At 47.5% G+C, this 26625-nt stretch overlaps 1 protein-coding gene across 2 annotated transcripts; it reads left to right on the forward strand.

The window, feature by feature from the left end:
* The first annotated feature begins 67 nt into the window (after positions 1-67).
* Positions 68-22492, forward strand: aldh1a2 (aldehyde dehydrogenase 1 family, member A2). 2 transcript variants are annotated; one of them, XM_086174901.1, is made up of 14 exons: positions 5589-7896; positions 7990-8089; positions 8746-8898; positions 9128-9268; positions 9724-9853; positions 11460-11521; positions 12201-12329; positions 13425-13538; positions 18148-18250; positions 18776-18960; positions 19046-19210; positions 19311-19468; positions 21332-21406; positions 21587-22492. In XM_086174901.1, exons 1-14 carry the CDS (start codon positions 7844-7846, stop codon positions 21657-21659), a joined length of 1641 nt encoding a protein of 546 aa, XP_086031027.1. In that variant the 5' UTR covers positions 5589-7843; the 3' UTR covers positions 21660-22492. The 2 variants fall into 2 exon arrangements, with proteins under 2 accessions (XP_086031026.1, XP_086031027.1); XM_086174900.1 differs by lacking the exons at positions 5589-7896; positions 7990-8089 and adding an exon at positions 68-327 and having other exon boundaries at positions 8794-8898.
* The last annotated feature ends 4133 nt before the right edge of the window (positions 22493-26625 follow it).

Here is a 26625-nt window from a genome sequence, read left to right on the forward strand (position 1 = left end):
GCCCTTTCCCCTGCCCAATGAAAATGAACCTCGGCTGACACCTGGCTATAAACTCAGGGAAGAAAAAAATAAAACATTTAAAAAAAAAAATTAAAAAAAAAAAGAAAGAAAGCTCCGATTAGAAATCGGTTGCAGGGAGAGAGAAAAAAACTCCAAAAAAAAAAAAAAAACCCAGAGGCGCAGGCAGAGCAGCGCACAGAAGCGGCCGCGATGACTTCCAGTGAGATCCAGCTCCCCGGAGAGGTGAAGAGCGACCCCGCCGCTCTCATGGCATCCCTCCAGCTGATGCCCTCGCCGGTGCCCAACCCGGAGATCAAGTACACCAAGGTCTGTGTCCCGACTTTTTTTTTCCTCTTTTCTTAATTTTTCGGAAATTGATTTTCAGTTCAAACCCCCGTTATTACACTGTTGTTACACTGTAAGTACGCTTCCTCCGCCGTATTGCGCGTCGCGAAACTTAGAAAGCGCGTCAAACCGGACCGGCTCTCGCGTGAATTGGTGCTGGCGGTGGTGCGTGTGTGTGTGTGTGTGTGTGTGTGTGTGTGTGTGCGTGTGTATATGTGTGTGCGTGTGTATGTGTGCGTGTGTGTGTGTGTGTGTATGTGTGGAGGGGGGTTCGAACCGGACACGTCGCGGAGCTGCAGCTGGTAAGATAATAAAAAAAACCGAAACGAAACAAAACAAGCGTAACTCTCACGGATGAACGGATGAATTTGAACTTTTCTTTTTTTTTTTAATATATATATAAAAAATACTCGATCAGATTGCTCCGCGTCCACGTGCTCAAAGTGAATGAGTGTCATTCATAAATCATGGCTTCCTTTACTACACTTTGCAGATAGCGTCACAAATAAACCTCCATATTGTGAGTTTTTTTTTTTCTTTTATTAATTCGAATAGAACCGGATCGAATACCGCTGATCGATTCTGAATCTGATTCTTCTTGCATTTGCCGGGGAAAAAAAAAAAAAAAAGACATAGTAGCTGCAGTAAAGGGCGTGTCGTGGGAGCGTTTTTAGGATAAACGCTTATTGAGCTCGACAAAAACTTTTTCAATTTTAATTTTAATTGTTTTACGCATGAGTTGCATGCGAAGGGCGCCTCCTGCTCCGCCGCCGCAGGCCGCGCCGTCTCACCCGGCAACTCTCAGGCCAATGCATGGGCTGCAAATGACAAAAGGTCCATTTCTACACGTCAAACTGCAACAAGTTCACTCTCTGACGCAGATATTTGTCCAAAGAGCGCAGTGTGCGGTGTGTTTCTGCTCCTCACTGACCCCCCAATTCACTGCAACTACTATTGCTGTCAATCATGTCCGGCATCAGTGGGAAAAGCTGAAAATGCACAAAAAAACCCAACAAAATACAGTTGTGTAGGTGTGGTCTTTTCTTCTAATGGCATCACGAACCGCAGAATATCTCCACTATTGTCTCCTGTAATGTTATAATGGTGTTATTATTATTATTATATAATAAGGGGAAACAAAGCCAAATATTTTCACGTCGGAAAAAAAAACAAAAAACGCGTGGCACAGAGAAATGTGGTATCGGAGCTGCTTTCCGAGTCGCCCCTCGGCCAGAAATGTGTGGGTGGGAGACGAGGGATGCAGAAACAGCTGGAGAGAGGAGTCTGAGTCAAACAAAGGAAAGTGGTGTCGCGGAAAACGACAAAACAAATGTACTTTATTGCGAAAGAAATGAAAATAAAGCCGGGCCCGGCCCGTCCGGGCACACGCGCCCGTCTCGCCGATTCCGCCTCCGTGTCACCGGGAGAAAGTCGAACACGTCGCGAGAGTCGCTTTATTTTATTTCTATATAGCGTGGAGTTTCACCCGAGGCACTTTCAGGGCGCGTATTTCTTTTTTTTTTTTTTTTTTTTTTTTTTTTTTTTTGCGAGTCGAAAAACAATCCCACCTTTTTGTGGCCTCTCGGTTTCTCGCACGCCGGGACCGTCCCGGTCGCTGTGCTTTTGCTTTTGATTTTGGACTCGCTCCTCACTTTGCAAATAAGATTCGCTCTCGGTCTTTCGACTGATTCGGAGGAACGGCCGGCGGGGCTGCCCCGCTTTTGCTCCCGGAAGGGTCGCCTCGGCGGACAAGTGTTTTTATGACGGTGTTGCCGCGGGGCCTGTATCACAGAGGGCAGATTAATGATACCGCGGTGTAAGTTCATTCACTGCCATAATTGCTCTGTTAACACATACCTCGGCGTGTTAAGTGCAAAGGGCAGTCTGCTGCCGCACCGTAAAGAGGAAGTTACATGTTGCACGGCTCTCTCCGCTGTTGTCGGCTCCCGGCTCCCCGGCGGCGCGGGGTGTTAGTTAAAGGGGTCGGCGCGACGGTGTACAGAAGGAAATTTAGGGAGCGACTTGGTGAATTAACCCCCAGGAATTTGGATCATCCAGTCCCTGTTGGTTTGGTGGACATAGGGGGCAGAAGGGCCCTGATTTATGGGCACCCCTGGCGTGGGCTCTCCTCACACCCCGTTCCTGTTCTTCGCCCCACCGGCTGCACGGGAAACAGCCAGCGCCGCTCGCCGGCCTTAAGGGCTCCTGGATGGAGCTGCGTGCCTTCCGTTGCCTTCCTTTAAACCTTTATTTATTTTATTTTTCTACATTTTTTTTTTTTTTTGTCTTCCCCCTCTTCCTCTCTGACGGCTCGAGAAGGAAAAATTAAAAATGCGATTTTATTTCAGTCATTATATCACCATGACTGGGCACGGTCAACGCGGTGCAACACAGAGATTACATCTGCGCCGCCACTGAAACGGAGCAGATACAGTATCGTTCCTCGTGATAAAGAGGGTTTATCGCGATCGAGGTTTGCCCCTTGTCCTTTTTGTGAACCGTTCGCCTTCGGAGGCAAAGTGTGCGATCGGATCGGTAAGGCGCCCTGCCCTCCCCGCGCGTCTTCTGCTCGTGCGAATCGCTCATTAACATCCTCCTAAGCGCGATTCCTCATTTACATAGAGTGTGTGTGGCGCTGCAGACTCCACGCGGAGGAGAGCTTTCCTCGGCTCCGATCCCCCTACCCCCACATCGCTGTCGCTAGAAGGCTCCAACAGCTGGGTTGCGAGACAGAAACTGTTTAAAGGTTGATAGGACCACGGAGGAAGCCATAAATAAGAGACTCATGATAGCAATTCATTGGTGTTTTCCTCCCGTGGCCAAAGTGGAGGGAGGGATTCTTGTTTTGTGGATAATTAAGGAAAACTCCGGAACGTGTTCCGCTCCTCGGTGGACGACGCGTCTGACCGCAACGGCCTTTCAAACTGCTCGGTGATTATGAGTTGTTAAACCAGACACTTAGAGGGGCACATTTTACAGGAATGGAAATAAAGAAAGGCTTCGCTACTTTAACTTTAGCTCTTCAAAAGTGTGTGGGTGTGCGTGTGTGTGTGTGGTTGCAAGCATGTTTCCCTCTTGTTTCATATGTTAAAACGCTTTGCCGTTGCTTTTCAAAGTCCGAACCTAATCGTAAGCGATCTGTGTTTTGCCACCGATTTAAGAAGGCAAAAATAAATAAAACAGCGCCGAGTAATTACCCGACGAGATCGGGGTGAGGGGGGGGGGGGGTCAGATTCAGCTCCCCTCGTTCGATGTGTGATTTAAAGTCCCCGTACGCTCATCAGGACGTGTAAATTTTCTTAGTTGCTCGACTCTCGATGGCATTAATGCGCTCTCGCCGTAGGAACCTGTGCAGGACCTGTCTGCAGAGGACCTGTGTTTTTGTAAAGTAGTCTATATACCGAGACGTCCACTCAGTGCGGATGAATAAGAGGCTCCATCAATCTGTCACTGATTGAGATAGTACAGATGGAGGCTTGGGGCTCCCCGATGCTAGGTGCTGTCCAGCGGGGTGTAAATTATGACCCTGTCTCACTGTGCGGGTGAGTGGCCCTGCTTTGCCAGAGCCTGACCTGCAGTTCTGGAGTTTTTCACTTCAAAACCACCATCTTACTGCGATCAAGATCAAACAGAGCCAAAGTTAGAGGATACTGTGCAACTAAATGATTTATTACAATGCGCACAGCGAGGATTCCCCCCCCCCCACCTCTTCGCCTTTGCTTATACAATCTCCCTGTTCACACATGAGGCCGCATAGTCTCTAAAACACATCTCCTTGATTGTGACAGGGTAAGTGTGCATCACCATTAATGTGTCCGGTGGTGTGAAAAGCCCGCTTGTGCTCGGAGTGTAAATTATCATCTTAGCACACATGTCAACATCGAGTCCCCTCACTCTTAATCACTGTTTAAGGAAGAGCAGTGACAGGAAGGTTACCCTGTTAACTTCCCATACCTTCATTGTGCGGCCGCTCCTGACAAAGAACATGTAAATCCTTACGGTGTCATTATGAAAAACACTCGGCTTCATAAATCTGTCCGAGCGGGTTCTTTCCCCCAGCGAGCACCAAACGCGGCGGACGGGGCGGGGGGGGGGGGGGGGGGGGGGGGGCGGAGAGAGCTTTTCAAGATGTCAATTTGCCAGCTGCAAAGCCGTCACCTATTATTTTTAGAAAAACAAACAAACAAGCAAACAGATAAATCAATGTACGCCCAGTCCCTTATGCATTTCCTCCAAGGCGGGAGTTTAAAACGAGTGAATCCCGAGCGCGCTTTAAAACGACGACGACTCCTCGAACCCTCGCCTTCGCGTACGAACAATATCCGATCGTATTCGGAGGCGGTGCGGTAACTGTTCATGTACATGGAAGCGCATCGGCTCTGTTGCAAGTAATGACTTAGTCAAAGCGCGTATCAGGCGGGGATATTACCTGGAAGAGCGCCACAGAGGAGACAGAGAAATGAGAAATTAGCGTTATTTGAGCCTTAAAAGCCTTCATCTGTCTGTCAGTGCAATGGCATGCGTAAGGTTCTGCGGTGTCTCACCGCTGGAAGGAGCGCAGCAGCTAGGAGGAGGAGAAGTAAAAAAACAAAAGTAAAATAAGAGAATAAGCTATTTCTAATAAAAGTCTTGCGTCAAATTTGTGCTTATTATATAACCCTTGAGTCATGATTAATTTTAACCACATGCCCACACACACACACGCACACACGCTCTGACGAGACAAAGACATTTGCCAGTTGGTGACAGGGAGGTGACCCATGCCAAACCATGGAGTGCAGCGTGGCAGCGGCTGCGGTTGTGTGGATGAAAAAAAATACCTTTTTTTTTTTAAATAAAAATGAAAAAAAGACAGGGGCTTCATGGTGTGACACATGTGGATGGACACAGGTGAGAAACACAAAACAAAACCAAAAAAAAAAAAAAGAAAAAACTACCTGCTCTCCATTTTCTCGTTCTCTCCGCTCGCCAGCGGTAATTATAAGGCTTTTGCCAGAAAGGAAATAGATGTTCTGTTATAACAGAGGATATGAAACTTCCTGCACAGACAAGCGTCGCAGGTGCCCGGCTAGGATTCGTCCGGCTGTGGAATCTTGGCTTGTTGGCGTGTAAACACACACACACACCCTCCCCTCTCCATAATATGTATTGCATATTCCTCCACCCGTGAGCATCTGAGCTGTGAGAAGACGTGAGCGGCCAAACAGATGGTGCGTCCGCTGCAGAATGCAGTTTCGCTTTTTTTTTCTCCCCCCCTTCTTTTTTTTTTGAAGACCCCATTACAGGCCACCCGTCGAAATAATTGTCGCTAAATAACGGAGCCGTTGTTAAAAAGAGAATACTAGAGATGCTCGTAGGTGTCGAGCAAACAAATCGCCGTTTTTTTTTTTTTGTTTTTTTTTACGAAAGCCGGCGGAATGAAAGGGATTTATCGGAACCCGACAAAAACGCTATCCGTCCGTCAAACGAAGCGACGGACAACAGCGCGGCGATAGCTGAGTGTTTGCAGCTGCCGCCCGGTACAAGAAGAAGAATCGACCCGATGAGCTCTGACCCACGTCGGACCTCCTCATCGGCGCGTCCGCTTTTATAACCGACACAACGGTCCAATGAAGGGTCCCGTTCGGCGTTTCTACAGACTCGTAGGGGTCGGCTAGGCTATTACTAGCAGTACAGTCGTGTTGTGTTTCTTTTCATTCACACAGCTATCAAAGTACAACTTTCAACGCTTTTCCCGTCAACTTTATTCACTCTCTTCGAGCGGGTTTCTTTATTATTTTTCTTTCTTTTTTTCCAAACGTCACATCGGACAGGTTATGTGGAAACGGTGTTTTCCCCAAAAGTGCATTGGTCCTTACAGGATAATGATTTAAAGAAGATGAAACTTTTTACTAGAGCGCCCGCCCTTCCCCTTTTTCCCCTCCGTGGAACTTTAATCACATTATGGAAAGATGAAGTTTCATTGTAAAGCGCGGGTAATTGTTTATATTGAAAATGTTGTCGTCAGCCCGGTGGTCTCCGGACAGTCATTTCTTTGTCTTCGCCGGCAGCGCGGGTTTTTAAAAACATGCGAGCGTCATGTGACATGATAGCAACGACCCCGCAGGGACTGGGAAAGAAAACACTATTTGTCATTTTAAAGCGTGCACCCTTGCACTTGTTTTTTCTTTCTTTTTCTTTTTCCATTCTTGTGTTCTTTTCTCCTCCTCCAAATGATCCTAAAAGCAATTTTAAGAAACCTCGAGAGTTGATTTACTACTCGGGCTTGTCATCTTAATCAAGTCCCTCAATGGAACGAGACAAAAGTCCAACACCAGTCCGAGCCCGGAGAGAGGGCTGAGTCAAATGATGGCTGACAGTTGTCCTTTTCTGGCCGTGATTTAGGTGGCGGCCCGCTCCACTGTTCTCGTGCGTCATCCGTTCTCCTTTAGCAGCGCCTTGTGAGCGGGGTTACGCCATGCATAAAGCTACCCATGGTCCGCATTCTTGCCGGGACCGTTGAGGCTGTCAGGGGGCTCCTCTGATTTAGGGCGCCCCACTTCAGTGGACCCTATAAATTTAAAAACTAATTCAGAGCTCTACGGGACTTTCTGTTTTCGTAGCTGGCCCTCTGCTACTTATCGTTACTGACAATTTTATGAAGTGCTTTTAATGAGCGGTAGATGAAAGGTGGCCTCTGATGGAGGGCGTCTGAGAATACTTGTCCATCGCCGTGTCTATCCGTGCGTCTGTCTGTGTGGGGGTGAGCGGCCCAAAACGAGGAATGAGCGCGTAAACCTTAGCCTCGCGAGGTGGTACACGCAGATACCGGACGTCTCCGACCCGGGTTGTTCGTATGCCGGGTCGACCCGGCGCCGGAAACGAGGCGCGGGAGGGAGGCGTGGTAACGTGCTCGCTGTCCCCCTCCCGCCCCTGACATTTTTTTCAGACTCCCTGGCATTTTATACCAGCCTGAAAGTAAACACGGCCAACAGTTTACAGCCAATTAAATAGTAGTTAAAGCCGGGTGTTTATGGAGGTAAACACGTCGGTGAGCTCTAGAGGCGCGAGCCGGCCGGAGGACGCTCACATGTGCTCTCTGTCCGATTGAAATCTCCTGAAGCAGAGCGACAGTAAGACTACATGTACACACACGCACACACACACGGGGGACCTGTACCTTCTTACACTCCATCTATCAAACCCAGCGACAGCCATTAAAAACAGTGTGCGCGTCAGATCTAAACACCACACCGAGGACAGCGGTTATTTGTTCCAACTCACAATTCCAGATTGTACGTGAAACACGGCCGTCCTGTTCTAATATTCGCTTCTTTGTCAACAGTTATTTATTCACGTGCGCCGGACAGAACCGGGCCGCGTCTCGATCGGAATCCCAGACAATTGTTTAACGGAAGACTTGCTCCTTTACACATCAGAGAAACCGAGCGCGGCACGTGTTTTATGATCTCGTAAACGAGCAGCGATGTTGTGAAACGTGTGTCTGTGAGCTGGGGGGATGGTCGATGGGTGTCTGGTGTCTGATAGGGATTTATCTGTGCCCCCCCCACCACCACCACCACCACCACCCCACATCCCACCCACCCCTCAGCTCACACACACACACACACACACATACGTACACACCAACACCACCGCTACTCACCCCTTTGTCTGGATGGTGGAGCACTCCCAAGAGAGCAATGCTGGACAGACAGGAATCTGTCCAGATTTCCAGAGATTCTCCCATATTCCTCAAAGCAGAGTGCTAAAACTGCCGCCTGGGGGGCTCCTCTGAAAAAAAATCACAACGGCCAACATGCGGTTGTAATAATTATTACTTGGAAAAATGGCCGTTCTAAAGAATTTATGATACTACAGTTATTTTTTTTGCATATATCCATCCAGCTTTTGAACTTTTCGCTGATCTATCAAACGTGTTTTTTTTTTTGCTGTTAATCACTTTTGCTACAGGAGAGGTGTGTTATGCACACTTTGATAAGTGAAAAGATGTAAATGAGACACTCACATGATGCCTGGCTGATTCAGGCTGGAGTCACTGGCGAGTGACAATTGCGTAACAAAGAAAATTCCATCGATGTTTTCACAGCATTACTCACGTGGGCTTGCCCCGATATTGTGGTTCATCTTTGTCCAACATCGGGGATTTACACGTTTGTTCGGACGCGTCCTGGTCCTGGATCTTTCCTTAGATGAAAAAGTACATTTTTCGGCCGTGGCTCGGTCGGCAGAGAGAGCGTCCACCCATTTAGAAGGTTGGCGACTCCTCCTGTTTGGGCCGAACGCTGAAATCCAAAGTCGTTCCCGACGACCCGCTCGCGCAGCAGCTCGGCCGCCAAAGCGTGTGAATCTTACCCCGTGTGTGTGTGTGTGTGTGTGTGAGTGCTTTGAAACCGCAAGGTGTGGAAGCTCTTTATAAGCAGACAATTTTCCCGTTTTCCCCATCAGATCTTTGTCAACAATGAGTGGCAGGACTCCGTGAGTGGGAAGGTCTTCCCGGTTTACAACCCGGCGACCGGCGAGCAGATCTGTGAGGTCCAGGAGGCTGAGAAGGTAATGACGTTGGTGAAGAAAGGTTTGTCGCCCCGGAAAAGCCCAGATATTGTCGACTTCAAATCGCGCATATCGACGAAAACAATGTTGAGTCTTGTTAGCGTGTGTTGCCGTTGATGCGCCCTCTCATTTAAGCAGATATCAGTATGAACATGACGCTAAGCCGTGAAAAGCGGTTTCTCCTACGTCGACCGAGGGCGTAATAGACGGTTCTTTCTTCTCGCCGCAGGCTGACGTCGACAAGGCGGTGCAGGCGGCGCGTCTGGCCTTCTCCTTGGGCTCCGTGTGGCGAAGCATGGACGCGTCGGAAAGGGGCAGGCTGCTGTCGAAGCTGGCCGATCTGGTGGAGAGAGACAGCGTCTATCTAGCGGTAACTGACCAAATCCCACATTTTCATCAAATCATTTCGTCCTACTTTATTTTCTTTATTTTTTTGTTGCGCATTTTATCCATTACATCTCTGGGGCATCAAACTCACATGGAGCTAGTCTATTCCCGCACAATATGTTTTCAGCTCCCCTCGTTTTATTCTAGCGTAATATATTTTGCTTTTTTTTTTTTTTTTTTTTTGTTTCTTTATGTGCTGTAATCATGTCTCGGAAGAAAAGCGTTTTGAGTTTCCCTCGTGTGTAAAAATATAAAGAAACGTCTCGGCCTTAAAGAGAACGCATAACTGTAGCTTAGGGGCTGTATTTGTAGTTTAGTGTTATTTTAGCCTCATGTTTCACCCGGGGGAGAATGTAAAGGCTGGAACGGTATGGAATTATGTGAGGAGCACAAGGTTATATGGCACCGTTCTCAAACGTCCCCCCCATGTCTCTGCAGACTATTGAGTCACTGAACAGTGGGAAGCCGTTTCTGCCCACCTTGTTTGTGGACCTTCAAGGAACCATAAAGACGTTGCGATACTTCGCCGGATACGCCGACAAGATCCACGGAACTTCCATTCCAATGGGTAACATCTCCCTTCCTTTGTGGTTCCAGTGAAACGGGAGGAGGAGTAAATAGTCCGGGGAGGTGTTGGGAATTGGTGTCGTTAAGTCATTTACTCGTGATGTTAACTTTCACAACTGCGAGGTTTTTTTTAAGTTTATGTATTTGGATCATTTAGCGGTCATCAACCGCAACCTTTCCAGCCCGCTGACCTTTAACTTGATTTACTCCTTCATGACTGCATGATTTGCATTTTATATTTCGCTGATGTCATGCGAAAATAAACTGTCATCTATTAATGTCAAACGGCAATATATATTCAGGGCGCAGATCAAAGATTTTAACATGCCGCTTCTTCAGAAATTTTTCCATGCAGGCGTTTGAACGTGTCGAAGGTTGAAGCAAAAAAAAAAAAAAAAAAAATGTTCATACTCTTGAGAAGTGAGGTATCGGGCTAGAAATCAATCCAAACACTCACATGCATTGTCCTGAGGAGGCTGCCGCCAGTGTCACCCCTCACAGCCCTTTGAGTCAGGCGAATTTGGGGGTGGAAAAGGGGAAAGTTGGCTGTCTGTTTCAATAGGCAGTGCTAAAGAGGAAAATAGAATAAGAAAGAGGACATGGGAAACCTCCCGATACCACTGTATTGTCCCTCTCAAAGCTTCTCTTGTACTCTGCTGCCAAACCAACCATGGTGAGCCTTTTCCCAGGGCTTTGGTTGAATCTTTATTCCTCTAGTAGTTACTTCCAGGGAAAATAAATAAGGGTATTCCCGAAACTGAATGATGTAAGGCTGCGATTTTATGTGTTCACCTGTGAGGATGAGGAGCATGATACCGTGAACTCCCCCCCCCCCCCCCCCCCCCCCCAAAAAAAAACAAAAAAAAAAAACGCTGTGCACCTTTGTTGATTCAGCTTACCCGGCGCGTTCGGAGTCGATACATAAATCGCTCTCGACGTCGATCTTGAAGTCGGGCATGGCAGACGTGACAAATACGCCATGTCTAATTGGTTTATGCTTTAACTCCCCAAACATCAGCGGTTCTGATACATCCATTTTCGGATTACAAAGAATGCGCCCGGGTCTATTGACACAGATTGACTTTCTGGCTTTTCAACAACGCTCTGGTCATTCCAGCCCAAACGCAGCGTTAGGCAATGTTTCATCAGCTGAGAGCTGTTGTAACAAATCTATACACACATTTCTCAATTTCAATTGTTTTTAGTACATTTGTGGAGAATGAACAAGTATGGCACACCCTCAGTAAAGACCTCCTTTTTTACGCTAGTAATGCAAGAGGAATGAGCAAACCTTTCCAGCATAACACCCATCTCCATGACCTAAAACAGTTACACGCATGCCTCTGTTGTTGGACGCTCGAAACGTAATCTCTCACTGGGGTAAAGCAACCAGGAATGTTGCGTGTGGATTCATTTACAAATTCACATGTTCAGTCAACAACACAATGGGTACCAGGGATTTGAGGTTTTGTTTTTTTTTTTTGTTTTGTTTTTTTTTCAGAAATTTCCTAGCTTACGACCGCTAACGCAAGCAAAGAATAACCTCGTTTCCTCTTTGTGTATGTGTTTGTGTGGGCGTGCTTGTCTGCACATGTGTTCCTCCGCAGATGGAGAGTATCTGACATTTACCAGATATGAGCCCATTGGAGTTTGCGGACAAATTATCCCTGTGAGTACAGCCCTTCCTGCGAGTGACACGCATGATGGATACAAACGGACACATATGCGAGATAACCGTCGACGAGAACCGAGTCTAAAAAGAGATGTCGGCGGTTGTAATTCTTGCAGTCTGCGTTTTCCTCTAATTCACTGACAGTCGTGTTTATTCTAGTAAATCCTGTTGGTAAGCCCCCAAAACGATGGTGCCAGTTAGTTTGAGGAATAGAGACGCACGAGAGCGAGCGGAGGGATTTAACGTAGCGCGCCGGAGGAAAGGAGAACGGTGAGAAAGGAGGGAAAGATCAAGGAGAATGAGACTGTCTATTGTGCAAGAGTGCAAAAAGTGTGTGGTTCTGTGTTGAGCCCCATGGGCTCCTGTGTAAGGCAGAAATAACACAGGCCTGTGTGTTGAACAGTGATACGGCTCTATTGCACATATGTTGCAATTTCCCCACTTTCTCAGGATTCTGTGGGAAGCGAAAATACTACACAAGTGCCGAGAACATTTTCTCAGTTGTCTGTGTTTAGACAGAGTGAAAATGAGAGTAAGTGACTTAAGAGCCGCGAGCTATTAAGCGTGACTCGTGACCACCCAGCGCGTCCGTCGCATCCACGATGGCTTTTTTTAATTTGTATCTTTTTATTTCTATTTTACCCCCCGTGCGATCGGCGCCCGTGTCGCACGACAGTGGAACTTCCCCCTCATGATGACGGCGTGGAAGCTGGGCCCGGCGCTGGCGTGCGGCAACACCGTCGTCCTCAAACCCGCCGAGCAGACGCCTCTCACCTGCCTCTACGTCGCCGCTCTCGTCAAGGAGGTGAGCCAGAGCCGGACGATCGTCCCGGACGAAATGTTCTCGATCGAACGAACCCAATTTATTCAATCTGCGTTCGACGCTGTTGCGCGTGTAATTCGTAACAGGGGTGTTCATCGCATGTGCAAATCATTCTTTAACCCAAACTGGATCCTCATACTGAACCAATCACCGAGTTAACCGGCAGCAGTGGAGCTCCGCGTTGGTGACTGAGCACACGCCACTCCCTGGTTAGACCGCAAAGGCCTCCAAAACAATCACAATATGGAAACATTTTAGCGGAATTAATCAGCTGTTGAGCTATTGACCCCACACCAGTCTGGTAAGCGTCTCCGTTTTATACCGAACCGAAAGTAACGTAACCGGTTACAGACCCGAAGCTGACGATTTCAAACGTCTGACACTTGCTAATGTTTTGTCAGTTGCGGTTCGGCGGCAGCGCCGGCCGGTTTATCGCTATCCCCGCGACGCCGTTCGCCGCCGTGGCCGTCCGTTGTCAACGCCGTCGCACCGGCGCCGACCCGCCGAGCAATTCGACACCAAAGAAACACGCATCGCGCGCGGCGACCGGAGTAATCCGAGTCCGCCCCCGTCCCGTTCGCCGGGGTTCGACGCCGGCGAAAATTAAAGTCATCCGATACGACCCGCGTCACCTGAATCCGCGGCGAACCTGGTATCGAGCGTCGCGTTGGCTAACTGGCAAAAGTACAGAGACAATAATTACAGTAAACAGACAACATTAGAACGCTGAAGTCCAAATCAAAGGAGGGATCCCATTTTCGGTGCCGCTAAAAATGATTAGTCACCCGGTCTGTATGCGAGGGTGAGTATCCTCGCGAGGCACCGCGGGGTAGATAAAGCTAATCGCGCTGTCCAAATCTCTGACTCCGCGTCCTCCCCGTCTTCCCCCTGCCCTCTCTGGCCTCACCTCCTTTTTGGAGACTATCTGTCTGTTGCCTCCTTCTTTTTGATGTTCTCTCCGTCCTCTGCTGGTCGGGAGGTTGGGTTGGGCCCGGATTCCCCCACACTGCCTGTGGTTTTGCTTGGCTCTGCTGTCATCTCTGCTAAAGCTTGTTTCCTCTCATATTGTTTTGACAGGCCGGGTTTCCACCGGGAGTCATCAATATTTTGCCAGGATTCGGGCCAACGGCAGGAGCTGCAATTGCTTCACACATGGGCATAGACAAAGTGGCTTTCACAGGATCAACAGAGGTACTCTTTTCCAGATAAAGTGGCTAAAAGCAGAAGCCGCGCGCCGCTCGGTTTTGCCCGCGTACAGAAGTGACACAGTGACCAACATGTGCGGAGCAGAAGAGCAGGCCGGGTAATTAGGGGACATTGTGTGCCTGTGTTGAAGCCTAAATGACAAACAAATGGGGTCTTACGTAACCTGCGTGCTCTGTCATTACTCCTCATGGTGGGGAGCTTAGATTTTTATCTCGCACATGTGCACATATTTGCGCTGTCAAGAGTATACAAACACCGAGTATTAATGTGCATCCACTGTGCCTTTCAGCGGCCTGCTATCAGCGCAGCAGAAACCCCTGTAGTTTGACAGGACTGGGAAGCGGTTAATGAAAAGCTAAATCATCCAAGGACATACTATGTCGGGGTCTTAGTCCATATGCATTCCTCAGCCAGGAGAGGGAAGGCGGAGTGAAGGGAGAGTCCTCTCCTGCAGGTCGTTTATAAATATCTGTTCTGACTACAAACAAATTCCTAAGGTAAACCGTGTGCGGTGATCTTGATGCCGTAGCCGTTTCTTCTTGTTACCAGCTCGTATTTCACGTGTTTCCGCGGTGGATCAGTCGTCCGCGGTCCCGCCTGCCGTGTTTGGATGTTCGGGGCTTTACAGAGACGTCGGCTCTTACTCCGTAAATCCTCGGACGCAGATTGCGCCGGTGCGTGTTACGAGCCGGTCGGTCGGTCGAATCCTCGCACGGAGACGGGTTATGAATTACCACGGATGACGAGGGGCCGCGAACAAAATCAGATGTCGGACGTCACAAACAATGAGAACAGCTTTTGGGGGGCTTTTCTGCAGGTAAACTCCTGTCGGGTGCGACGGAGATGTTCCATCTTCGCGCCGGCTACGCAGTTAGCAAGGGTACTTACCGTATCCAAGTCCGATCGGTAGTGATGGAAACGAGTATCGACCCCGGCGGCTCTGCCCGTTTTTCCAGAGGCTCGTTTCCGTCGATCTCCCTCGCCCCTTACGCAGATCCGTGCACTCTCTGAAGAGCTAAAAGATATAAGATAGCATCCAGCGGTAAGAAGTCTACGGCCTCTCCGCCGCTTTACGTTCCTAGCGAAACCCCTTTTGTTCCGTCACGTTCGTCCGACAGCTCCGCATGACGTTCACTGTGACAAATCGGGAAGAAAAAAAGGTGTAAAGGCGTATTTGTCTAATGGGTGGCGACGGTATTAGGCAGCTGCCTTTTGATGCTGTCCACCTGATTTAAAAAAACAAAGGAAAGATGTGCACACTACACAAATGGTTGCCTCGAGGATTATCGTGTTTGTTCGTCACTGCATCGGACAGTTGAGGTAATTGACTGAATATTGTGCAGATGTTCACCATTCCCGGGGGGACGATTCTCGTGACTTTTCTTTACCATTACCAACAGGTCGACAGTTTCAAGTGAAGTGTCTCCAACATATTTGGATGGATTCATTTGGTGCGCACATTCACTTCCCCCCTCAGGATGAATTATAATAACTTTTTTGTGGTCTGGCTTTTTGCAGTATTCAGCAGCAGCTGAACCAAAAAGTTAAATTGGTCCAAAACTCATGATCTAAACAAATGACGTTCTGTCAGCCTGAGCTGAACTTGCGTGCTCAGCCAATGTAAAGATGCTACGGCAAGATGTTGAACATGGTAAACACATTATGGTCCCATTTAGACTCAAAACTGACAGTGATCCAAGTAAAACTCAAAACTGACAGCGAGTCAGCCATGTTTTAGACACATGGGTGCCTGATGACTGACGGGCCGCTGCCATTTTCTTCCAGCGCCTCTCTTTTGTCCAGATCTGGTCACATCCGGCTGTAAAAAAAAAAACCCCAGAGAGGGTCCGTACGCCACAAATCAATTGACAATGTCATGGATATTTTCGACAGATAAAGACCCAATAAAAGAAGAGTAACTGCATGTTCACGGTCCCCTCCCCGGTCCGTCCGCCACCGTCTCGGTGAGAAGACCTCAGCGTTAGTAAAGCCACTTTTAGCTTTTGATTCAATATTAGCCTGTAGATTTCCAGTCATCTGCAGCGAAAACAACATCTGCGGGGCCGCAGTTAACCAGATGGACAATTTACCGTGGAGACCAGAGTGACGCATTGCCAAATCCGAGACAGACAAAGCTTAATTGTCCAATTGGAGTAAATAAAGATGACAATTGTAATTTAAAAGGGGGGGGAAAAAAAAGCGTAGAAGGGCAGCACGGTAGCGGAGTCCTTAGGAGGATGCAGGAAATCATTTCCAAATAGGCCGAACAGGTAAACACTTGTCCCGGACGCCACTGTAAGCAAGGTCACGTGGCAACCAGCACGGCGAGCGTCGCCGCGGATCACAACCGACCTGATTCGCCTGTTCAGATAACTGAACGTAAAGATTTCGGTCTTTCTCCCCTCGATTCCATGGATTTTCGTCGCGAAGCTCAAAACTGCCAAACCAGCATGGCATGAGCAGAAGAGTGAAGACAGATTTAAATCTAAGATAGGGCAAAAAAAAAACAAAAACAGCCATTTCTTTTCCCCTCATGCGAAGGGGTCCGTCGTTGTCATCGTCACGAGTTTCTGGAAGAGCAAACCCTACAACAAACATGTTCCCCCTCTCACGCAAGCTTGTGTAAATTCACCTTCTTACACAAACATCTTCTTTGTTTTATCATCTCGTCTTGATTGAACATTTCCCTTGCGAGCGGTTCGTTTTTTTTTTTTTTTTTTTTTTTTTTTTCTTTTCGTTTTCCTGTTGTTTCCTGTGGTCTGGATTCAATTACTGGGAGAAAAAAAAAGGAACCGGTGCTGTAAGAAAATGCTGATGCCCAGACAGTGAGTCATCGCAGTGCAGCGGCGACCGCAGCATCTTCTCTCTGAGAAGAGGGTGGTGGTGCAGCTACAGGTGGATTTTAGGGCCACAATTCATCCTCCTATTGACTCACGGGGGTCTGTGACTCGACTCGGAGCGGTTGAGCGATCCGGCGTGAAGACACGCTATCCTGTCCTTAGTCAGACACTCTTTGTCTGCGGACAAACAGATTCAGACGCTGAATCCAAGCCAAGTGTTGATCTTACCGAGGGGCAGTGTAGTCACATCTGCTCCGTTCTCATTTTCTTTTCAGCCACATCTATCACCAGTGGATAAATTGTTAGTCAGACTTCAGGTTTTTCCAGCCTGTTCGTTCAGAGCATTTATTTAGGTTTATTAGTAAGTCGGAGTTGAACAGACGATAATATTGAAAATACCTGTTCCGTACCATCCATCCATCCATCTTCTATCACTTAGAAAGTTCTGAGTTGCGGGGCAATAGCCGACGCAGAGGCCCACAATTCTCTTTGCTCTACTCCGAGCCCCTCATGACCATAGTTGAGGGCCGGAACGGAGATCGACCGGTAAATATCCTTTCCCAGCACGGACCCACGCGGAGTGCGCACGGCGGCCGACACCGCAGCGATCCACATGTCAGTCTCCCGCTCCGTTTCCCCCCTCGCTCGTGAGCAAGACTCCGAAGATTCTCATTCATGCCATGTCAAGTCCAATTCCCTTTGGTCACTGAAGCGGATAACAGCATGTTCCCAATCCAAATCTCACAAATCATCAATTTGATGTCGATGGTGACGATGTTGCCGAAGATGGTGATAAAGTTTGTGATGGGTTCTTTGACCCGCATCCCTTCGATATTTCTGTCGTCTTAAAACCGAAAGTCATTCTCGTTGCCTATTGTTATCTTTTGTTGAAATCTCTTTTCTTGAAATCTCAGTTCATGAGAACCAGCCTTTTTCAATTCATCCATTATTCTTAAAAGTCTTAAAATGTGCGGGCCGGATAGAGTGGATATCTTTGATAGGCGTCCGACATCTGTGAGTTTCCAGTAACTTGTTTTATCGGGCCATTTAAATTTGTTTGAGTTGTAAAAATTGCACGGTTTCTTCCATTCCCGACCACTGCATCACGAAGAAATGCAGATTTGTAAAGCGGTCTGTTTTTAATCTTTATCACTATGCAACAACGTCAACATTGTAGTGAAACAAAAATCATGGCTGACATATTGTTTGGCCGGATTAATTACCCAGCGAGTTCCAAGATATTTGAATAATACTCAAAGATGAACATAAAAAGGAATTCAATTAAAACAGTGAATGATAATCCACATTACTGCGTGTTAAGATAAACAAATACACTTTATGACCCTTCAAGTGAATAACGCACTTGATCCACATCAGATATTTTTCCTTAACTCAAAACGAGACGGTTTCCTAAATCCAAGTTCCCCGAGACTCCGTTCGCTAAAGTGATGTCATCGATCTCGACGACGAACCAGCGCTAAATAGGAACGATCCCTATCGAGGCGAGAGAATCATTTTGAAAGGAACCGCCTCGCGCCCACGCCCTTTGTCAAAACGTCGCTTTATTTTTCTGTTCCCGTTACAGTTATTGATTCTCTCTGTTCGCAGAGCTCGAGTTTCAGCCGGCTCGCTGCTACGTTCCCTGTTTGGAGCCGACCATCCTTTCAACTATTTTAACGGCAGCGCTTGATGTAGTGATCTGGCCGGGGTCCCGCATCTCTCTGAGTAAACTTGGGGTCTGTTTCCCCCGCCAGGTCGGGAAGCTGATTCAAGAAGCAGCGGGGAAAAGTAACCTGAAGAGAGTGACGCTGGAGCTCGGAGGCAAAAATCCCAATATCATATTCGCAGACGCTGATTGTAAGTTTTCAATAACACGTCATTAATTCCACCGCCGACTGTCAGCTTCTCTAGGTGGTCTGCCACTGTTTTGTTTAGTAACGTCTCCGTGGAAACAGATGCATGACGGTAGAACTCTGACATATTCGGGGTAGTACTATAAAAACCTGTGGAAGGACGGCTTCCATATAGATCCTCTGCGGCGCCGAGGCTTTCAAATTCTTTCGGCGGCGGTGAAAAAGGGTGTGTAAATCAGGGGAACGGACACACAACTCAGTCGGGTTTCTCGGCCTCGCTCCTCGCCCGAGTGCCATAAATTGGGGGGGGGGGGTTCCGTTAAGTCGCGGTGCGTCCTGTCTCTCAGGTGTCAGGTATCAGATTTGCAGAGACGTAGCGGCAACAAATACGGAGACACATCCAGTCTTCTTCTTTTTGCTGCTTGACAGTAAGGGGAGGTGGTCCCGCCACCATTTCTTTTTTTTTTCCCCGTTCGGCAGCTTCCGAGTCATTAGATAAAGTGTTTGGCTTTTTATTTCTACGTTCCAGTGGATCTTGCTGTGGAAGAGGCCCACCAGGGTGTGTTTTTCAATGCCGGCCAGTGTTGCACCGCAGGCTCTCGCATCTTCGTCGAGGAGCCCATATACGACGAGTTTGTCCGTAGAAGCGTAGAGAGAGCCAAGAGGAGATTAGTCGGCAGCCCTTTCGATCCCAAAACCGAGCAAGGCCCGCAGGTGTGTCCGGCTCGCCGTTCCCTTCCAGGGTTCCAACGTCCCGTCGCGTCTCTAACCGTCTCCGACCGCCGCTCATCCCCCGCAGATCAGCCGGGAGCAGCAGAACCGCGTGCTGGAGTTCATCCAGAGCGGCATCAGCGAAGGAGCCAAGCTGGAGTGTGGAGGGAAAGCCCTGTGCTTGAAGGGCTTCTTCATCGAACCCACCGTTTTCTCTAACGTGAGGGACGACATGCGCATCGCCAGAGAGGAGGTATTTGACCGGGAACTCGTTGTTTCGAACGGATGTCACGAGGGAATCGCGACGTAGACGCGAAACGAATAACGATCCGGATCGCCCGGCGTGTTTTCAGATTTTTGGACCGGTGCAACAGATCATGAAGTTCAAGACTATAGAGGAAGTGATCGAAAGAGCCAACAATACAGATTACGGTTTGGTCGCAGCTGTATTCACCAATGACATCAACAAAGCCATGACCATATCCACAGCCATGCAGGCTGGCACTGTCTGGTGAGTTTCATCTGCTGGGATTCTTTCGCTGCAATCAGTAATATTTTTCATGTGGGATGTATCAACCATTACAGACTTGGCATCTACAAACTGGCGACGTGCCACTTTATTACACAAGCCACAAAGAAATGTTTCCCCTTTTCGCTTTCCTCTCTCGGCTCAGACATCCTAGACGTACAAACATCGGGAGCAAAATGCCAAATCGATGTAAGAACGGAAAACTACAAGAAAATAGTAAATGTAAATTGACACCCTAATTTTATAATGTGAATAATGAAACAGCTATAAATTTTTACTCCTTGAGTTGTTTAGTTTCTTTTGTAATTACCTGCAGATGGCTGTGACTCGGGGTAGAGTTTGCTACCACACAGCACGAGCCAAGAATTTTTCACTACTTATCATACTTGACTGCGATCGTCCGCGAGCTGAGGAAATGCTTTTCTACCTTGTCCTTCGCTCTTGATGGCGTCCAATCACCGTCCCGCCGCTCTTCCTCCGCTGAGGATTTTTCCCGGCGTCTCGGAGAGGGCGGCCGAACCGCGATTCTTCCTCGACGAATCCCGCCTATATCGTTCATCGCCGATGTCGCCCACCACAACCAGAGCTCGCCGTGAGGCACGGGAAACGTAAGAGCGGCCGCGGACGATCGCTCGCTCTCCAGAGCGACGGGCTCGAAACTAAACACGCGTTTTTAGCTGTCATATCCACGAGTGCTTCCAGGTTTCAAACCGCCTGCATCGCTTCTCGATACATTTGCAGAGCATTCGCTCGACCGTCTTTCTTTTTTATTTTTTTCCCAACTGAGGAAACAAGCGCTCCCAAAATGAATGCAAAAAATAGAAAACAGGGAAAAGGAGGCATTCACAGCTCATGCTCATAGTGCAAAGGGCGCTTTTTACTTCTTTCAAAAAAATCAGCTTTCAATCTAGAATCGGGAATTAGAAAAGCAAAATAAATAAACCGTCCGCTGATTTTTGTTTTTCTCTCTCTTTGAATGCTCATAAGGAGTAATTGCAAAGCAATCTTCTCTGTCAAAGTTTATTCCCCGTCATCGTTGCGTTGCGAGGCTAAAACGCTATCCTTAAGCGTGTGCAGAGCTCCGCCTGTCTGTAATCCAATGCCTCTCGCTACATGTTGCATTAGACACGAACAAAAACCCCCAGACAGCCCTGGGTAAAAGCTAGCTGCCCTGCGGAGGGGAGCAGACGTGTGGTTACTCTCCGCTGGGCCACAGTGTACGATAAACCGCAACATAAACTCCTCCGGTCCAGAATATCACTCAAGATCCGTCTCAGGTGCAGTTTCTCGGCCCGGTCGGCCGACCGCTTCGTCGAGCGGACGAGCCTCTCGTCTCCGACGCGGTGCCTTGGTCGCCTTCGTTCAAACCAAACGCATCTCACAGATATTTATGCGTCGGACGCTGAATCGTCACCCCGCGCCCGGCTTGCGCTGGCCCTGCCATCCCATAACATCCGTGTTGTCAGTCTGAGACTGGAAACACCGGGTTTAGCCGGCACCTCCCCCAACTCGTCTGATTCCCTGCAACCCAAACTTTGTTTTGCTCCACACAGTCCTCTAACTTTTAATTTGTACTTCACAAAATACTTTCACTTGTTCCTCTCCAGCTGGCTGCAGTTAAGAAATTCTCAAATATACAAACTGACTACTTTCAGCTGTGTTTGCTAAATAATAAGAGAATTATGTCATCAGATCCAGAGGGTTGCTAAAATAACAATGGCAGTGACCATACATTTTTACACCAGTATTTCTTACTGATTGCAGCTTTAATACTCTACTTTGGATAAAAATATACATCATCTTACAATAACAAACTTCATGATCGATGTTTTGTGTATTTCGCAGGATAAACTGCTTCAACGCGCTCAGCACACAGTGTCCATTTGGAGGATATAAAATGTCTGGCAATGGACGTGAACTGTAAGTATGACGTTGACCGTCTGTCCACCAAATATACACCATCAACCAAAATATTGCTAATATTGACCCGATGTTTGGAAAGCCCGCTTTCCTCCTCTCGGCTGCGACTCCGTGCCGGCGGCTGCAGCAGTTTACGCGATCGGAGCTGCGCTCTGACCGCTCGGTCGTTGTCTCTTTCAGGGGAGAGAGCGGCTTGAAGGAGTATTCGGAAGTGAAAACCATCACGATGAAGATGGTTGCCAAGAACTCTTAAGGCTCCCGGGTGTTCTCTGAGGAAGAGGTGCCTTCCTCGGCACTGATTTGCCTTTCGTCGGTCCGTTCATTGGGGCAAACCACATTAACCATCAAAATAGTTATCTCCATGGTGACTACAGGCTTTGACCACTCGCTTCCCACTCGTCCCTCCACCAAATCCAGCTAGTTCACCACGGACAGTCAGCCGGGTCTTTCCCGCCTACCTACACCTGCTTTGAATGCGTGGACTGTCGTGAGACTCCACTTACTACACTAGAGCACTCACAGAGACCGCGAGCGGGGCTGTTTTGACTATAAACCCCCCAAAACAACCCCCTTCCAACTGCCACACTCTGATCCTCCCCCATCGCTGCAGGACGCTCAGAGAAACCGTCGTCGCACTTGCAACCGACCATTTCCTTTCCGCATGTCACGCATCGGGAGACTCGTACTGCGCGGTGAGATCGTCAAAACCTCATGCGTCTCCAACTTTGGTTCACCAGGTAGAAGTTATGCATTCAAGACCACTGATGATGTCACGGGCCTCAGTTATGAATGGATGAAATGTTAATTCATCATTAAATTGGATTTCTAATTGTCTTCGTTTTTAACTTGTATGACTTAACACTGTATGTCAACCTTTTGACTGATGTATACATGAAGATTTGAACCTCTTAAAAAGCATTTTACTCTCACCTGCTAAAAGAGGAGTAGATGTATTTTAAACGTTATGTAACTGATTTTCATTGATGTCCATCCATGTTTATGTTTATACAATCATATGCTATAAAATTATAAAATGATCATAGATTTTTTTTTTTTTTTTCAGTAAAACTTTTTTTTTTCCTGTAACTTTTTTCCTGCGTGTGCGTGCTCATTTAGGGTTCTCGCCGCTCCGGCGGTCACAAATGGTACATTTGACACACCTACTCCTGTTTAGAAACGCGTGCGTCGGAGAATTCCATTTGGAAAGCCAACCCTCTAGGAGGTGTCCGGAAACACGAATGCCTCTTTTGCATCCGTAGTAGATATTCGGGTGCTTAGTGCTCCACTGTTTATGGGTTTAACCTCAGGAGGTCCAATCGCTGGCCCCCTGGATCGGACCTTTAACAGCCACAGGTTGAACCAAGCACTGGGCTCACATGTCAACTTAACCACAGCTACTCGACTACTCAACGTCGGCACGGGTTATCCAGGAGCGGCGACTCCACCGGGAATGAAGGCAAAATAATATTTAAAAGAAATACGCAAACCGTGCCGCGAAAGTCGTAGCTCGAACTTGATTTAGATGATTTTTCAAATTTAAATACACCCTCGGAGACTACTAAGAAAACATTGCCTTTGACTTATTCATGCAGGACACAGCTCCGGTTTATGGTTTTCCACACTATGCACGGTGTATTGACTATCACCTTTGACATATTTAATGACAGAGGTGGAAAATGAAATGCCCCGATGAAAAAAAACAAAGGCGGAAACCTGAGTCTGGTTGGTTTTCTGCTGGAGACCGTCAGATGTGAACAGACTCGAGACTTTCCGTGGCAATTGTCTTTAAATTACCAGGGTACATTTTCCCACAGTTCCCCTCGCAGCTGGTATCTGCAGCCTTTCCAAGGGGAAGATGAAAAAGTGATGTCCTTATTGCAGCACTCCATTAACACAACAGGGAATGTCAGCGCACACTATGGACTCGCACCACACCAAGTAGAAAACACATCCATGAGCCTTTACGTAACCACCGCTTCTACTCAGAACTAGCCATTAACGGTAAGTCAAATCAAATCTCGAATTTCAAACATTTTTTGAGGACCCGAAACGAATACATTACTCGCGAGGAATCCGGCGCCGTCGCCGAAGTCTTTGACAGAGCCGGACTGCGTGAGCCTTTTCAGAGCCGTTCCTTCTGTACGGACTGAAAAGGTGTTTTTCAAAGCGGTCCCCGTTTTCGTGAGAAACCTTTTCAAAAAATGCTACTCGTTTAAGCATGACCTCGCCGTTGAGGACATCAGCTTAGTAACGGACCACACACCGGGCGGGGAAATTGACCCTTTGTCCAGATGGACCTTTATCCTTCAAAAGCCATGTTTATAGCTTCAGTTAATATTCCAGTAAGATAGCGCCGCCGCCGCTACTATCTGTTCTTTCATAATATTTTCTCACATGAGCGAACAAACAAGGGCGACCTTCAATATCTGGCCGATCATCTTCCGTCTTGTCTGGTCTCCTTCATTTGTCACTTCGAGAAAACAACACGAGCAAGGAGAGAGTCTGTAAGAGAGATGGGGATCCAACTTTTATTATAAACTATTTAGATGTTGCATATTTGATTTTTTTAAACATGAACAGGCAGTTGAATTTCAATGACAAAGTAGAAGTACACTATGAAACACAAACCGGTTTTATCGCCATCATCGCGCACTCCACGCACGTCGGTCCCAAGTGCGTTCCGGGACGACGATGGGATACGTCCAGGACGTGACTAAACCGTGCACAGCCTCCCCGACGTTCTTGACAAACGATCTAATCTGGTAATATGACAACTGAAAAGAAACAACAACCAAAAGCAGTCACGCTGGTTCAGCTTCATCTTTATTAGCACGATTACCAGTGACGGTAACTTTATGACAGCTGCAGCAGATTTCCGCTTTGCAGTAAAAGAAGCCGTAGCCGTGGCCAGGATGTTTGAAGAGAGCCCGGCACGGCGGCGACCGTTAACACATTGGTCATGTCTGAGAAATCCATGCTCGACAATCGAAAAACCTCGCTTTGATTGATTCGGCCGGTGAGTATTAAAATGTAGAAGAGCTCCGATATGAAATCATTTTCTCACTCTGTACCCCGGAGGTCGGCAGCCTACGGTGATGAGAAACCACACCTGAACATCAAATTCCACCGTATTCCACAGAGTCCTTCTTACATAAATGAGTGAACCCTGCCAGATTTCCACCAAGTTCCCCCAAAACCATCAGAGTCGGATAATTTGAGGCCAAATATAACCCAGATAAAATAAGTGGGAATTGATATTAAGTCTTGCAAGTCACGGGAGCATCAAGACGTAGTTTATTCAATCGACGAAACGTCCGTGTTTCGACCTGGTTGTTCAACATGTGAAACACAACGGCACAGTTTGTTGTTCTCGCTAAAAAGGACAGCTATAGAAATCACGGTGGCACAAAAGGAAAAGCCGGGGCTAACTAAATTAAGATTCTTACCGCATTAGGTTTCATGTTAATCAACGTCCCGGTGGCTGAGCTTATTGTGGAGAGAAAGAAAAAAATACTTATGTTTTCGAGGCTAAGAACATATGTGAGACCGATTCCCACTTTTTTTTTTTTTTTCCCCTCCAAAATGCATATACGGTATTTTGGAATGAAACCCTTCAAATATAATTGTGGCAGGCAGAGTCAGGGTCAAGTGGTGGTGAGGAAATAAGAGATGGCCTCCTACAAGAGGCGCATGATCATAATCAACTTCATACATCAATGTCCAACTTTGTTAGTAGGCAGTGAAACTCGGAGAGACAGAAACGGGCCTGTTTGACCTCGGGAAGATTCCGGGAGCTTACTTTTTGTATTTTCCGCCTCCCGAGCGGGCGACGGAAAGTTTCGTCTTTATTCGCGCTATTACGTTTAAAGGCGCGCCGCATCATGCGGCGCGATAATCGGCCTATATCCTCGATCGCGGGGCAATTGTTGCAAGTAACGGACCCGCACAGTTTCAACCTTTGGAAATAAAAGGACAGTGATGCCTTGTCACGGGTGAATCCAAGTGATTAATAGGTCACCAACACCTTCAGTTTAAATCATCGCATAAAGCATATTTTGCATTAAGAAGTGATATCCTTAAAGACTGGTCAAGCCGTTATAGGATAGGTAATGTATTGAATGATTTAAGTGGTGTCTTGGAATTACTCCAAGGTTAAGTGGTAATCCCATATCCATCAACACTCGAATCTCAATACAAATGACCCGGACTATGTATTTATTGGAAGGAGCACTTACGGAGCTTGATAAGTATCATTCACCGGCCATTACCCTATGGTCAGAAAAATGATCTATGAGAGCCATTTTCATGCTAATCTCCCATCTGCTCAATAGCCTTAAAGGTTTAATTTTACCTTCTCATTTCACAGATTCAGCCACTGAAATATAACTTCCTGGAGAAAAGAATTACTGAAGTGATGTATCGGTTTTCCACGGTGTGCCACGGTGTGCCAAATTCATTCTTGAAACGACTCATTTGTACCTCGGGGACTTAAATGTGATAGTGACATTGCAGCGTTGAATGTCATCATAAAACATGCCCCCCCCCCCGCGCCCCCCCCTCCGGAGTACTCAGCTCCTCGCTGCGGCGGGACAGGACGGGGGCAGCTGTCAAAGTGTCCAAAAAAACACCATCACGCGCGTGATGTCTGACCGTCACCGGCGGAGTCCGTTCCCAAAGTTTGAGAGGAAGTGAATGTGTTTACAAAGAAAATCCAGAAACAGCCGCAAACCTGCATCCAAAATGATGTCACTTCGATGATTGTAATGTTCACACTCACTAATTATGGCAGAATAGTTTCCATCTGTCCATCACGTATGAGTCAAAGGAAGACGTAGGGGTGTACAAGTGATGTTAAATACTTTTGTTCTCTTGTTCTCTGTCGGTCACATTCGCCCACACATGCAAACACACACACACACACACACACACTTCCTCACGCATACACTCACAATAACAGTAACTTTTTCATCATTCTTAGAGGACATACTTTGACTTACACGCAAACCCCAACACTTCCTCACTGCTTCACCCAAAATGGCCCCTTAAGATTTCACTTCTTTACAACGTTCGAACACATACGACACTTTTAACAGGAGAAAACACACACACACACACACACACACACACACACGCACACACAGATAAACAATGTAAGGAACATTAGATCATACAACATTCTGATTGAGACGGTCCTCAGCCAAGTCACATTCAGAAGAACC

This window comes from Fistularia commersonii, chromosome 27 (genome assembly GCF_037954325.1).
Source record: "Fistularia commersonii isolate RoL2024-O1a breed Wild chromosome 27, RoL_Fcom_v1.0, whole genome shotgun sequence".
In the NCBI taxonomy this organism is placed as follows: domain Eukaryota; kingdom Metazoa; phylum Chordata; class Actinopteri; order Syngnathiformes; family Fistulariidae; genus Fistularia; species Fistularia commersonii.

Bases quoted from the DNA above. Each gene is read 5' to 3' on its own strand.
- aldh1a2 (XM_086174901.1), top strand. From the start codon at position 7,844: ATGGTCGATGGGTGTCTGGTGTCTGATAGGGATTTATCTGTGCCCCCC. The intron at 19,211-19,310 runs GTATTTGACCGG...GCGTGTTTTCAG, and splicing joins TGCGCATCGCCAGAGAGGAG to ATTTTTGGACCGGTGCAACA. The intron at 21,407-21,586 runs GTAAGTATGACG...TGTCTCTTTCAG, and splicing joins TCTGGCAATGGACGTGAACT to GGGAGAGAGCGGCTTGAAGG.